This window comes from Tympanuchus pallidicinctus, unplaced genomic scaffold, assembly GCF_026119805.1.
Source record: "Tympanuchus pallidicinctus isolate F22 unplaced genomic scaffold, pur_lepc_1.0 scaffold14, whole genome shotgun sequence".
NCBI classification, from domain to species: domain Eukaryota; kingdom Metazoa; phylum Chordata; class Aves; order Galliformes; family Phasianidae; genus Tympanuchus; species Tympanuchus pallidicinctus.
This window is the reverse complement of record NW_026294659.1, coordinates 13,600,268-13,615,632: the sequence shown is the minus strand read 5'-3', so window position 1 is coordinate 13,615,632 and position 15,365 is coordinate 13,600,268. Positions and strand designations below refer to the sequence as shown.

The following is a 15,365-nucleotide window of genomic DNA, read 5'->3' as shown; positions in this document are numbered from 1 at the left end:
ACAAATCTGGAAGGCGGTGAAGAAAGCTTGGGTCAGCTGGGAGAAGGGAGTCCTCTGCCCACCAAGAACCTGCTGATAGCATCTTGTGCAGCTAGTACTGCAACTGCATGCTGGAGTACACGCAAGTAAAGGGGATACTGCATGCAGGGCACTGCCATCACCATCAGCATCATTGCTCTAGAAGAATGCTCTATTTGAAGAAAATAAACTCAGCACCAGGTTAGGAACTGCCATTTAACACAGCGCCCTGAGAAGCGAGAGACTTCCATTCTCCTCCGTGTTTTCTACCATGAAGAGGGGAAAGGTATGGGGGCAAGGTATGTAAGGATCAGCTGAGGCCCCTCGCTGTGCTCAGCCCAGAGCAGACAAGCTGAGGGAACAGCATGGAGCTGTGTCAGGGGAGGGCAGCTGGGGGTCAGGGAAAGGGTCTGCACCACAGGGCAGTGGGCGTGGAATGGGATGCACAGGGCTGTGGACACGGCCACCAGTGATGGAGCTCACAGAGCGTTGGGACAGTGCTCTCAGACACAGGGTGTGAATTTTGGGTGGTTCTGTGTGGTTGGACTCAATGATCCTCGAGATTTGCTTCCAACTCAAGATACTCTGATTCTATGAACTGTGTCTCTTCTAGCTAATGTCAGCAGCTAATTCCTCAAAATACCAGCTCTCATTGCCCCTGCTCCCAGGTCTTGAACTGGGACTGCAGGACATCCTCCACTGTCTGGGTGCTGAGGCCCATTGTGCCTCTGGGCTTCCTTGGGTGCAGCTCAGTGTGCTCTGCAGAGGATCCCTCTTGGAGGCTATAAACTCCTCAAGGCAGGCCAGAAAATAAAAACATTTTATGTTTCCCCACCGAGTCTAGTGCAAAGAGCCTTCTCTGTTCACATGCTTCTGTGTGCACTGTGGAGTACAGCCTGAATTACAGCAGTGAGATTTTCTGCTTGGATACGACATGTATATTTTGATGATGAGAGAGACCAGCTCTCAGACAGAAATCCATTGTTATGTCATACCTCACCAGCACACGTTCTTCATGCAGTTACAAAATAAGCATATACTGCTTGCCACCCAGACGGCTAACTGGCAACTGCTGCTGGCAGTGGCCATACCTGGGGAGGACATGTGCTGGTGTATAAGTATGGCCCACCTCACTGTCGTACTGCTCTTTGCTGGGCTCTCACAGGACTGAATGAGCAAATATACAGAAGGAAAGGTAGCTGATCCTGTTTGGGCATGATACAAGCAGAGACTGTGCCACACTCCCAGGATGTTTGTTTCCCCACCGAGGTAAGCAGCAAGAGAATTTCAGATCCAGCCTTATTCTCCTCTAAACAGCAGGGCTCTTAGCAATGTCAGTGGAAGCTGAAAATGTTTTCTTTTAGCTGTCTCTGTCACCTACTGAGTGTTTGTGAGCCCGCTGGTCAGAAATAACCCCTTGAGCACACAAGAATACCAATGGTATTCTTGTCAGAATATGGATACTAATGCAATGCACCAATGACTGCCTTTCTTGGAAAATGTTGTCACATAACTCAAAGCTGCTTTTGGGGCTTCTCCATTTTTACTCTGGATACTCACACCATAGTGACACTTCTGAAGCAGCAGAACAAGCTGCTATTCATGCAATAAACTCCCACCTTGCTTATTGCCCACTTGGTATGCTCACAACAAGACCTGGGATAATTTACCTGAGTTCTGTAAAATGCCAGATGTCAGGGGAGGTGAAGACAGTATTTTAAAATAGGGTCTTTCCCCTCATTTGCTATAGAAAATAACAGGAAAAACCTATTAAAAAAAAAAAATAAAATAATTTTAAAAAATTAAAAAATCCTGCAACATTTTGATCCCTAGTTGTAAATCATAGAATCATAGAATGGCTTAGGTTGAAGGGGACCTCAAAGCCCACCCAGTTCCACGCACCAGCTCAGGCTGCCCAGGGCCCCATCCGACCTGGCCTTGAGCACTTCCAGGCACGGGGCACCACAGCTTCTCTGGGCAGCTGTGCCAGCGCCTCACTGCCTCCAAGGAAAGGATTTCTTCCTAACATCTAGCCTAAATCTCCCTTCTTTTAGTTTAAAGACACTCCCCCTCATCCTATGACTATCTACCTCAGTAAAATGTTACTCCCCCTCCTGCTTATAGGTTTCCCTTGAGTTCTGGAAGGTTGCAGTGAGGCAAGGCAAAGGGGCCTTCCATAAAGGCATTGCAAAATCTCTTCCACTGCCTCCATCCAGATGAGCCCTGGATGTGGATTTTGACACAGAAGCTGTTGGTAGGCTGTGGAAAGGCTGACAATCTTCTTGGGCTCTTCAAAGTGCTACTTTAACTTTTTTTTTTTTTTTTTTTTAAATCCATTTAAGAGAAATTTGAGGGATTTAAATGCATTCTCGAAGCAAATTGAATCTATATTTCTTCACAGATACATGAGTCAGAGCATCTGAACGTGTATTGCCAAATATAGGCATTGTGCTACATCAGAAGATGGATGCTGGAGGATAACTGCATAATTTCCAAAGTTTTGTTTTATTATCTTTTCATTTTTGTCAAGCAAATGACAGAGAACACTCTTTTCCATCCCTCCAGGAAGGCTGTCTGACAAAGACACACTGTATGTTTTAAGAGAAAAGGCAGCACGATTCATGTTGTGACTGTCTGAAGTCTGCCATAGGGATGGAGTTAGGTGGGGGACACAGTGGCCATGACACTTCGGTGTCCCATTGGGACTGAGCACGGGATCCCACATTTTCAGCACCTCCAGCACACACCTGAAAGGTGGCAGAAATGGGTGGAGAAATCCACTCTCAGACCCTGGGCTGAAAGATCTGCCTCCCAAATGCGCGACCACAGGATGAGGCAAAGGGACGCAGATCCCCCGTTTGCCGCGGACGAGCGTCCACGTTCAACTCCCTCTCAGCGCGTTCTCCGCCCTCCGCCATTTTCCCCCTTTTGCCCGTAGCTCCGCAACCGCCCGCCAGGGGGAGCCGCGGCTCCTCGGATGAGGGGTGCGGGGGCTCGGCGCGGCCGAAGGCACTCATTGGCTGCGGCTGGGCGGGCCGGGCGCGGGGCGCCGCTTCTTAAAGGGCTGCGCGGGGCGGCGGGTGTGCGGTGCCGGGCGGGTGCTGCCGTTTAGGGGTGCGGGCGGGTGTGTGCGTGCGGGGCTGCCGGGCGAGATGAGCGAGGTGGGTGAGCGGCCGCTGGGCGCGGGCATTGGGAGGGTAAAGGGGAGCCCTGCTGCTCTTAGGAAGTGGGAGGGAGGGTGGGACGGGGGGTCTGCGGGTGCGGGAGGCGTTGAGCGTTAGTACTTTCCTAAGGTCAGGTGGGGAGGGCAGGGTGCTTCTGTTGCGGCTGAGCTGAGAGGTGTTTGTTGGCTGTGTGCGGGGTCTGGAGCTCGTAGCTTCTGTAAAGCTGTATTTAATGAGTCTCTACAGGTGTGTGTGTGTGCCTTCAAAGCGAGAGGTGTTGCCTTGTTTTGTGCTTTGAAGGACTGTGTGCTCTGGTGGAGAATTTGTAAACCAGAGTTTAAAGGTGTTTGCAGTGCTTTTCCCTGTGTGGAATCATCATAGAACAAATTGTGCGGGAGCCAGATGTGGGAGCTCATGGAAAAAATGACATCTCTGTAGTCTGATGCTAATGTGAACTTCATAAAATCTGACCTGGGAAGGATAATTAAGGAAAAGAATGTAGATACTTTTATAGCCTGGGAAGGTTGCTGCCTGTTTGTAAGTAAATAAGCTGTTTTAGGAGAAATATTCTGGGGGCAAACCAGTCAGTCAAGTGCCAGCCAGAGTCAGCTTGCAGCATCCCAAATTCTCCATTGCACTTTCCCTTGGGGATGAGTAGTGATATCTGTAATTACACCTCACCCAAGCGCCTGTTTCTGGAGGCTATTTCCTGTTACAAAATACCTGCCGCTTCTCTAACAATTGGCTATTCCTGTCCTAGCAACACAAGTAAAGCAAAAAGGAGCACCGAATTAGTTTCTGACTAGCTGATGTGCAGCTATAATACTTTGGTGCTCTCTTAGGTAAAAGACTTGAGGTGAGGACCTGAGAGATAGTTATGAGGAGAAACATTTTAGCTTGCTGGTCAGGCAAGTGGGAAAAGCAGAGAGAAACCTCATTGTGCTTTCCTGCTGCTTGCAGGGATCTGACAGCCCAAGAGTACTTGCACCATGCTTTCTGTGACCTCTCCCTATCGCTGCCTGCATTTGAATTCACTGGGTTGAGTCCATGCTGTAGCCTTTTAAAGTAACTACATGTTTGCCACACACACTGGCTGCTCCTTTAAGGTGATGTTTGGGGAGAAATTCTCTGGTGAAGAGGAATGGTTGAATGATCCTGCTATACTGACTGCAACTGTGCAAGGCACTCTTACGTTATATTCATGTGCTAGGATGTACTTGTTCAGTAATTTCCCTTTCATAGTTTGAAGTATTATTGCTTGCTTTGTACAAAGTGTGTCCTGATGAACATTAAGATCACTCTTAATGCCACCATAGGGGTTCTTTATTCATATTAAGTTTCCTGGTGCCTCACAGAGCAGTATTTCTAGCACACCTTCAAAGCTAGAAATGTTATCTTTCTATGATTCTTAAGTGCAATCAATATCTTCAGTCCTACTGTCACTCAACAGATAATACTGGAGCATTTATCACCCACAGCTATACTGAATGAAAGCCAACAGTCAAAAGAATATTCTTTTTCCAAAAGACAGATAGGAACAACTGGACCAGCCCAAACCACCCCAGTTCAGAAGGCTGCTTAAAAGCAGAGGCAAAAAAAAGATTAGAAAGCAAGCTCTTTAAACATCTGTTTGGATGGGGGTCTTGCTGGATTTCAGTTGTAATGCTGTAACTGAATTTTTTTTTATTTTCTTTGTCCTAATCTGACAGAGAATCTGAGGACAGTGATTAAAAAAGGTTCATCTTGAGCCCCGAAAAGATTATTTCAAAGTGGTGTTGAGATGGCTGAAAGCTTATGTTTGTAATTGGTAGTATTTGAGTGGAGCTTAAAATGCAGTGGTAGCAAATTCTGAAGAAAGCTTTCAGATCCTTTGGAAGTTATTTCTTGAGGTTTTTTTTACGTGGCTTCTTATTTTACTGCATCAAGCAAAATTAACTTAGTTCCTGTTTATGTGATTACCACTCTCCTGATGGGGAAAGCTTCATCGTGATGGAGGAAGCAGCCATTAATCTGACTGTAGTATTCCTTTATTTTCTAGCAGCTAACTTTTTTTTCAGTGAGAAAAGAACTCTGCAGGAAAATCTTGATCTGCAATTAGTCAAAAAAAAAAATGTATTTAATTTAAAATGTATTCTGATTGCTGGGCAAAGATCTGGCGTTGTAACTCCAGGGAACTTAAGGTATAAGGGTTTGCCCGGTTGGATCATGGAAGTGTCCAAATGTATTTCTTGCTGGATGCTTTTTGGTTTTAGCAGGAGATAGTTCATTATGTACTGAAATGTGTTTTTAGGTGTTGAAGTAACTTTGCAAATCTATTCCCGAGTAATTGAGGAGCCTTTCCTCTAGATCTATAGTAGATTTATTCCTTCAACTTCAATGAGCTTGGAGAGAATGGGCAAGCTGTTCAGATTTGGCTGCTGCCATACAGCATCTATGAGACAGATGCAACTGTTCTTCCATTAAAGATCTCTGGTCACCTAGGATGAACTGGGGGAAGTCATCTTGGGTGTTGGTTCACAGAAGAATGCCAAATAGCTATATACACTTGCTAGTGAGCCTTTAAGCTTAAACCTCACCTCAAAGAGTCTGTCAGCTTATCAGTGGAGTAACTATCTGACATGCTGAGTTTGTCAGGCCATGCAGGCAGTATTCCTATGGTGTGAAGGCTTGCAAGAAGCTTTTTTAACTTCATACAAATATTTTTACAGCAGTCACTGCCACTCTTTCCTTCTGTGTTGAATGGCTCTGGTTTTTAGGGATCAGTCTTAATCTTAGAGTTTGACTGTAGAGTGCTTAGGTCTCTTAGCTGGGCTTGGAATACAAAGAATTCCAGCTGTTGTTTCTCTCTGGAGCTGCAGCAAGCTCATTCCTGTTGTCTTATGGCTCTTTAATTTGGCACCAACTGCTATCTTGTGCCCACCTCTGGGAGAATATGAAGGGTACATGATTGTGTTACCTGTAAAGGGGATGTGCTGGGTATTTCTGGCTCATCAGCTCAAATCTTGTGGGGAATGCCAAGCAGCTTCCAGCTACAGCCCAGAGTACTTAATCTGTATAATTTGGAGCTCAGATTACCTTCAGATAGTTATGCAACAGTTGCGTTGGGAAGATGTTGACTTCACTAGAAATATGATATGCCTAACACGGAGGTCAAAGGCTTGTCCTGAAACTTGAACTTCATCAGTCCTTGGAGTGAGAGGAGATGCCTTATAACCAAGGCCACTAACCTCATGGTGTGGGTATGTTTCCAGTCTGCTAGAGCAACATGGGATGTCTGCTTCCTTATAGGTTGAAAAAGGCTCTGGGATGCCTTTCCATCACTTCAGTCAAGTACCCTAGCCAGGAGGCTGTTACAGAAGGAGAGTAATGTAGCCAAGAATGGAACTTCTGGCATAAGTGCTGGTTTCTGCCTGAAACTGTAACTGTTTCAGGTAGTTAAGTGGGAAAGCTGAAACTGGTTCATGTATTGCTTTCCCAAATTCAGTTCAATATTCCATAGAAACTGGGCTAAACTGTTGATACCTTGAGTCTCGGAACTAGTTGTATTTAAGCACTGAAGTGGTGTTTCCAACATCAATAATCCTGATGGGAATAAATCAGAGAGATGTTTTTTATTGGGGGGAAAATATGCCATGTTTGCTCAAGGGAGCTACCGTACTCTTATGTGGTTATTGCAATCTAGGTTGTGGAGGGGGCTGGTGTCTTAGCAAGCAGACCTTTTGCAAAAGGACGAGGGGGTGGGGATGTGATGATGATGACAGTGCCTTTTTGTTCAGATACTGCAGTGATCCTCTACTTCTGAACTATCAGTTTCGCTGAGGTTGTACCCACAATAGGTGCACAGCTGCATAGATCTAAAGTGCAGCTAGAATGTGGCAGGCTGGAGGGAAGAAATTGTGCAGCTGTTGTAGGATAGGGATGGGACTGAAGGTGTGTGAACACTTTTTTATCTCAAATTTGCTTACTAGCTGTGTAGTAAATTACTTCTCAAAAGAGGAGGAAGGAGAACAAGTTTTTTTTTTTTTTTTTTTAATTTATCACTTTGCCTGCTCTTCCCCTGATGTGCTTTCAGTGGAATCAGGCATCTTCTCAAACAGCACTTATGAATGAAGTTGAAAGCTAATCTTAGTTTGGTGAAGGTGGTACAGGTCAGAAAGAAGCTTGTTTTTTTTCCAGTGTGTACAATGCTAACAGATTAAAAGAATGCTCTTATAGGGGACAGTTGGCTTCAGAAGTGTGCTTCGAGATATTATTTCTTTGTTAAAGAGTAACTTCTCCTGTTTTACAAATACAGAGGTTTTCATTTGAACTGCATCCACCACTTCAATAGGAAAATTAAGAGTATAATTTCAGGCTCCAAAGGCATGTAACATATTAATATGTCCCTACAATTCTAATGTATCATCAAGCTTACAAGGATTGTCTTTCCACCATTTCTATACTGACTTGGTCAGGCTTGTGATGAAATAAGGTATATGGTCAATGTCTGCTGTTATTTGTCTTATTTTCCAAGTGTATGAAATAAAAAGTATGTCAGTGTTTGTTTTCTTTTTCTGTAATAACAGTACAAAATAACTTATAATAGAGTGGCTAGTCCTAGACATTGGGTGTGTAAATCATGTGATGCTCACTGCTTGGTTGAAGAGGGCTGAGAGAAGGCTGTGGGCATCAGAGGAAAGCTATGCCTTTCTTTATCCTGTCAGTTGCAGTGGAGCTTTAAAATCACAGGGCCATGCAACACTTTATTCTCTGTGAGGCATAGGATCCTTTAATAAAGATGAATAACAGCCTCTCTTTTTCTAAGAAAAGGTGTTCTGTTTCTTTTTTTCTCAGTTGTTTAGACACTAGTTTAACAAAAATAGACATGCCAAATAAATAGAAACTAGGTGAAATCATAACTAACATTCTTTGTCCCTTTACTTTTCCATCTACTTTTAATAATGGCAATCATTCTTTATTTCTCTTATGGAAACAAATGGAGGAGACAGATCAGGTAGACTACTTGTCTCTTCTCAAGAAAAGAAATGACAGTCTTTGGAATGGGCTCAGAGCAAGCAACTGCAGAAGAGTTGTAATTGTGAAACTTGCTTTAACGACAGGGCTGGGGAGAAATAACTCAATTTATCCTTGCTCTCCATTTTTCTTCCCACCTTCCATGTAAAAGTGTATGGAATAAGTGTTGCATTGGCCAGTCCTTCAGCTGTTATTTTCTCACCTGATCAATTCATGTCAAGTGATACATACCCTTATTTATGAGCAACATGAAACTTGGAGGAAGAAGCACAAGTTCAGTCAGAAGTGAAAATTGCCTACATGCCTTGAATATTATTTACAGCTGAGCTGTCTCTCCTCTTAAAGAGAAAAGTATTATTTTGCAGACATTGACTTTTGCTACCTTATCACCTTAGTATGCAGAGCATGAAACATGACCCAGAATGGAGGTGTACCTTATACTGTGAGGATGGTGAAGATAGACTGAATGATGATAGAATGCTTTTGTTGAAGTGATAGTAAAACCCAAAAAAGGGATGGGGGATGGAGGTGGGGGAGGGAAGCTATTGAAGGTGGTATCCTTCTGACTTCAAACTGTAAAGATGACCAGATTAGAGACTGCTGAATCTTGTACTTGATCATTGTGTTAAATCTGCAGGTTCATTGGTTGATACTTGGCTGAACATGAGCCAGCAGTGTGCCCAGGTGACCAGGAAGGCCAATGGCATCCTGGCTTGTAGCAGCAATAGTGTGGTCAACAGGAGCAGGAAGGTGATTGTCCCTCAGAACTGTACTCAGTTCTGTGAGGCTGCACCTCGAGTGCTGTGTTCAGTTTTGTGCCCCTCACTACAAGAAAGACATTGCCCTTTCCTGGACACATTCCAGGGCCTCAGTGAAGCTGTGAGGAATCTGGAGCACAAGTCTTATGGGGAGTGGCTGAGGGAACTGGGGTTGTTTAGTCTGGAGAAGAGGAGGTTCAAGGGAGACATTATTGCTTTCTATGACTTCCTGAAGGGAGGGTATAGCAAGATAAGAATAATGGTCTTCTACCATGTAACTAGCTAGAGGGAATTAGGTTGTCTCAGGGAAATTCAGGTTGAATGCTAGGGAAAAATGTCTTCTCTGAAATCTCTGAAAGAGTGGTTAGGCACTGGAACAGACTCCCTAGGGAGGTGGTGATGTCACCAGCCCTGAAGGTGTTCAAGAAGCATTTAGATGCCGTACTGAGGGACATGGTTTGTATGGATGATATGTGGATGTGTGATATATGGATGGTTGGACTAGATGATCTTGGAGGTCTTTTCCAACCTTGGTAATTCTGTGATTCCCTAAAGTGTGGAGAGGGAGTGCTAGCTATGGCAGGATGTGTGGTAATGTTTATTTAGTGTCACAAGCAGGGTCTTGGTGTCTAATGGCCTGGCAGGAGGTATGAGCAGCTTTATTTGCTGCTCTTTAGTTAGCTCATTTGATTCCAGTTACTCAATAGAGCCAGCAGGACTAGGGAAGCCAGTGTAGAATAACCAGATAAATGGGTGTCCTGGTTTTAGTTGGAACAGAGTCTATTTTCTTCATTGTGTCTAGTATGATGCTATGTTTTGGCTATAGGAGAAAAGCAGTGTTGATAATACACCAGTGTTTTAGGTCTTGCTGAGCAGTGCTGTATGGAACCAACAGCTGCACAAGGAGCTGGGAAGAGACAGAACCAGGACAGATGTCTGGAACTGGCTTAAGGGATATTCTGTCTCATAGGATCAGAGAATGGCTTGGGTTGAAAGGGACCTCAAGGATCATCAAGGTCCACCTTCCCTCCCCCCCGCCACATCCAGGGCCACCAACCTTCCCATTTAATACTAGACCAGGCTGCCTAGTGCCCCATGCAACCTGGCCTTACCCACCTCCAGGGACGGGGCATCTACAGCCTCTCTGGGCAGCCTCTGCCAGCACCTCACTACTCACAGTAAAGAACTTCCCCCTGACATCCAATCTAAATCTTCTCTACTCAACTTAAAACCATTTCCCCTTGTGCTGCTGTTATCTACCCTTGTAAAGAGTTGACTCCCCTCCTGTTTGTAGGCTCCCTTCAGGTACTGGCAGGCTGCAATGAGGTCACTCTGCAGCCTTTTCTTATATCATCATGCAAAACTGTAAAACTGGGAAGTTGGCTGGGTGGGCTGTTTCTGCTCAGGGACTGACTGGGCATTACTCAGTGGGTGGTGAGTGATTGTGTTGTGCATTGCTTATTCTGTTTAAAAGAAATACATATTTTATGAGATATAATCACAATTATTTCTCTTCATTTTCTGTCTTATTTAATAACCTTTATCTCAACTTGTATGAGTTTTACAATTTTTTTTCTGAATTTCTCCCCCATTTTACTTGAGGGCTGGGGGACTAAGTGAATGGCTGTGTGGTGCTTAGCCACCTACTGATTTAAACCACAACAATGGGAACCAAGTGTTCAAGTTCTAATGATTTAAACTCAAAGGCTGTATGCTGCTGCACCTGATTGGGGAAGATTGTGTCTTGGTTCACAGCACAAAATGACTACACTAAAAATGGGGAAGAGTGAAGAGCTGCAGGAAGCCTGGCTGGTTGTTTTGCTCTGGTGTAGAAGTATTTGTGGGAATTATGTCATCATTGTGTGTTATGTCATCCCCAGAAAAGACGCAGTTCAGAAATGCCCAAGCAAGCACTGATCAGGCTTATATCCTCGGAAGTAGGACAACTCTCAGTGTAACATTATGCTACAGGTTTTTAATCTTGTCAAGAGTTAGTAGGCTCTTTCCATGCAAATTGGTGGCTCTTTCCAAGCTGAACCTATTAGCATGCAAGATATTAAGGAAGAACAGTGCTTTATGAGTGTGTTTTTATTGATACAGTTATACTCTCCCACAAAAAAAAAAAGGTTGGCTTTAGTGTTTCTGAGCCAGACTCATTCAACTGAGTCATGTCTGGCAAGTCAAACAACTTGACAGGCTGCTTTGCCTTTATGTCTCCACGAAGAGCCTGTGTGCATTTCAGCATAGCCCTGAATAGGCACTAGGATTAAGTTGGATTAGTGAGAGGAAAGAGTGCCCTCTTCTATGAGAGAGCAGGGGAACTGGGTTTTGAATGTGCAAGATAGACTTCCCTTCAAAAGGGTCTAAACAATGCATCGTACAGGTGAACGCAGGTCCTAATGTAACTGCAGTGTAGTAGTTGGTAATGGAGAGTAGCTGGCCTGAAATGAACCAAAGCATGTAGCTAAAAATGAAAACATTTGAAGTGCTCAAATCCCAAGTCTTGGGTGAGGCAGTAGGGAGAGGTGCATAGGCAGAAAAATAATCCAAATTTAAAAATCACAAGTATGTCTTTCATTTGATTTCTAGTGCTTTTTAGTCTCTAGTTCCTGTGTTCCATGCTGTCTTTTTTTCTTTATAAAAAATAAGCTTTTTCAAATCTCAAGGACTAAATACTAAGTATTTTGGTTGTTGAATTTCTAAGCACAGTTTCAAAACTAGTTTGAAATACCATGAACAATATCTTTTATTGGAACTTGAGAGATACCTTGTGGTGTTCTGGAATGAAATCTGAGCAGCACTGAAAACCAATTCCTAAAGTTCCAAACATATTTTAGTGGAATGTGAGGTGAAGGAATACGGAAGATGGAAACTGCTGCAAAATAAAGCATCAACTTGATTGGAAGGAGGAGGAAAAGCAGACTAGGCAAATGGAGGTAGCTGGGCAAACAGGTTTCTGCAGATTACGTGGTGGAAAAATAAGATGTGAGGTTTCGTAGCTGCTTTGTACGTATCACTGCTCCACTTAGATCTGACAGATGCATACTCATCACTTAAAGAGAGAACAAGCACATTGTTGGCTTGGCACACATTTAAACTACATGTGCCAGCACACGTGTGCTGCAGTTTAAGCAGGCCAGCCAAATGCCTAAGGCAGGCTGACTTCATGCCAATTTTAATTGGCCAGTCAGACTTGGCTAGCTATCACTTCAGCTTATTTCCCAAGCTATGGCACAGCATTAGCACCCAAGCCAAGCTGAATGCGTCTCTACAGAAAGGCTGCAGGAGACCCTCAACTTGTTTCACAAGGATTTTGTTCTGAGTTCTGCCTTCTATTCCTTGCTTTGAGTAGAAGCTTGGTGTATTTTCACCCTGGAGCTGGTTAAAGGGATGGATCTGCATATGCAGAAACAATTGGCTAAGGATCTAGCATTACTCTTGTAAATTGTGGGAAAAAAAATGAGAGTTACAAATCCAAATTCTAACAATATCTCTTGTGGTCATATCATATAAGCCTTTAAAATTAATAGATGTTTTCATCAGACTGCAACATCAGACAGTGCACAGCTGGATCTAAGTGAATGCTGTAATCTGCTTTCTGTGTGAAACTTAGGTCTGTTGGGATATTAACAAAATGAATATGTGGCTTTATTTTCTGGAGGAACATATTCATGTCCTTTTTTAATGACTTTAATGACCTCCTGTGGAGCAGAAAGGCAAAAGCTCGCTTGATCTTGATTTTCAGTACTAATACAGACCGTGAAAGCGGGGCCTCATGATCCTTCTGACTTGTTCTCTCTTTAAGTCTTTCCTGACTACAGGAAAGATCAGGAGAGACTCTCTTCCAGGGAGTGTAGTGGTAAGACAAGGTGAAATGGCTTTGAACAAAAGGAAGGGAGATGTGTATCAGACAATGGGAAGAAGTTCTTTACTGTAAAGTGTGGTGAGGCACTGGCACGGGCTATCCAGAGAAGCTGTGGAGGTCCCATCCCTGGGGGAGACAGAACCCTGGACAGTCTGGCCCGGTGGGAGGTGTCCCTGATCATGGCAAGGAGGTTGGAACTAGATTGTCTTTAAGGTCTGTACAATCCCAAACCAATCTGGTGAGTCTGTCCTTGGAGTCAGGGATGCTGGGAACTACCTACAGCTACACTGGAAATTGCTTTCCTAATTTCTCTGCCACTATTGACATCAAAGCTGATAGTAGCGTTAATTTCACTGAGCAGCTGCAGGGTCCAGAGAGCTTCTGATTTGTGGAAATCCGTGTTTTTCAGCCAGCTCTTAGATGAAGCTAGTGATCTATCTTCTTTTTTTTTCCTCTGCGTTCTATGTGAGCATGTATGAGTGCTGTCCCTGAAGCTTGGCAATCGGTGTGACCTTGTGCATCACCCCATCCATTTTCCTTCTTAGTGTTGTGGGGTTATTTCTAATCACTTGGCTGCTGCTTGGACGCACAGTGCCAAGGCAGCTTTGTTAGGAACTGCATCGCACTGGAAACAAAGCTGTTCCCCCAAAGTCTCAGTGGGTAGCTTTCAATGCATATCTGAACAATAAGGGACAAATTTCTGTCAAGTACAGCCCAATTTCAAGGCAGCTACAGCTGCCAATCCCTGCGTAGGGATGTCCTGGTGGCACAGAGCCAAAGATAACGGGTATGCGTCATCTCTTTGCGCAGCCCCTGGGTAGGGTGTGCTGCCAAGGCTGCAATGTGCTCTCAGTCCAGTGGTTTCCCCTGCTGCTGGAACAGCCCCACAGAAGCTGCTGTCAAAACTGCAAATGGCTCTCGGGCTGCTTGCAGTCACTGTCTGTGACCACAAGGCCTGCCTGGAGGGTTGAGGAGCAAAGTGATGCGTCAACATCCATGTTGCTTCCTCATGCTGTTGTCTTGAAAATCAGAAGGCTTTTCCCTATGGTGGAGGCAGGAAGTTGCTTTGTATAGCAATTTGAAACTGCTGTAATCAATAACTTCTCAAAACCTGGCTGGGCAGTTCTAGAAGGTTGTGGTAACATCTGTTTACCCCAGAAATAAGTAAGGATATGGGAAGAAAGTGAGAAGGAATTTTGTTTGAATTGTACAGCTGGAAAAAAAAAAATGCTAACAGAAAAAACACCCAAACTTCTGCAGTCTGGGAAGATGCGCAGTCTGTTTTAATAATGATAAAGTTGATATGATCAGATATGAAGCAATTTGTCAGTGCAGACTTCTGCCATCAATAACCAAGTTGTCCCTTGAAGACAGCCTCTAACTCAATTACAGCTGGGTTTGTATCTTGGCAAATTAAATTACCCTCAATTTCAGCAGAGTTTGGAGGAATTACATATAAAGTAAATATTTGTTTTAGAAAACCAACACCATCCATAATCAGCTATATCATGCCTGAGCAAAGAGCCTGACCCCTTAATTGGCTTAGTGCATTCTTCCCACCCGAGACTGGAAATATTAAAGGGTACCCATGATGCCCTCTGAATTCAGCACTTTGCCCAGGTCCCCAAGATTCTGATTAACTCCTCGTCAATTGCTACAGTCAGCTGCCATTAACTGTGCCTACATAGCTGGTTAGGGCTTGTAATGGAGGTATACTGTCTGTGTGTGGCTAGACCTCCCTGTCACTGAGCTGCTTTAGTAGTGCCTGGCTGCCTGGTGTTTCTTTGAGGTTGTGCAGCATCACCAGGAGATACAGATCCATGTTGAACTGGTAACTGATTAAATGTTTTGAGATCTATTTAGCAAATAGTATTTCGAATCAGGGGCACTAGAGTATTTACTTTAAAATTTAAAAAATGTAATAATTCCAAATAACTTCTTTTCAGAACACCACGGCTTCCAGATTCTTTTTATCAAGAACTTTTGGTCCATCTGCAGTTTCAGCTTTTTAGGAGAAAGCCAGCTCAGAATAAAATTAGCTGCTGAAATCATTAGGGATTGCAAGGAGATCTTTCTTCTTAGGAGTGTCGTGCAGCAGTGCTGGAACAGATCACCCAGAGAGAGTGTGGATTCTCTGCCCTTGGGACTTGTGAGACCTGACTTGGCAAAGAATTGACAATGTTCTCCTTCAGGGTATTTGTAGGACCAGAGACTTCCAGAGGTCTCTTCCAGCCAATGCTGCCTTGGTACTATTGTTGAAATTCTGCATCCTTCCATCTGTACCCCCTCATTTTTGAGCTAGGGCTTTTTTGAGCATCTTTGCTTTCCTATGGAACAATCTCCTGAGATCATTGCAATTCCCACTGTGTCCAGAGGAATTAAGGAGGAAAAAAAAAAAAAAAAAAAAAAGGAGACTTGAATGTTTCAAAGCAAGTTATGTTTTGGTACTCAGTTCCCAGAATCGAATTGTGGTTCTTCCTCCCCACTTCACAGCCTATTGCCTGTTCTGTTGGACTGATACAAACAATTAAACTCTTCTTACTCTTC

The 15,365-nt window shown here is 43.9% G+C and overlaps 1 protein-coding gene across 1 annotated transcript in view; it reads left to right on the top strand.

Moving 5' to 3' along the window:
* Positions 1–3,075: 3,075 nt before the first annotated feature.
* The window catches only part of PCP4 (Purkinje cell protein 4), a 51,622-nt gene continuing 39,332 nt past the window's right edge, over positions 3,076–15,365 (top strand). Inside the window, exon 1 of the mRNA XM_052674363.1 lies at positions 3,076–3,179. Within this exon, the coding sequence (XP_052530323.1) occupies positions 3,171–3,179 (9 nt within the window). The 5' untranslated portion in view covers positions 3,076–3,170. The remainder of the gene's footprint in view (positions 3,180–15,365) is intronic.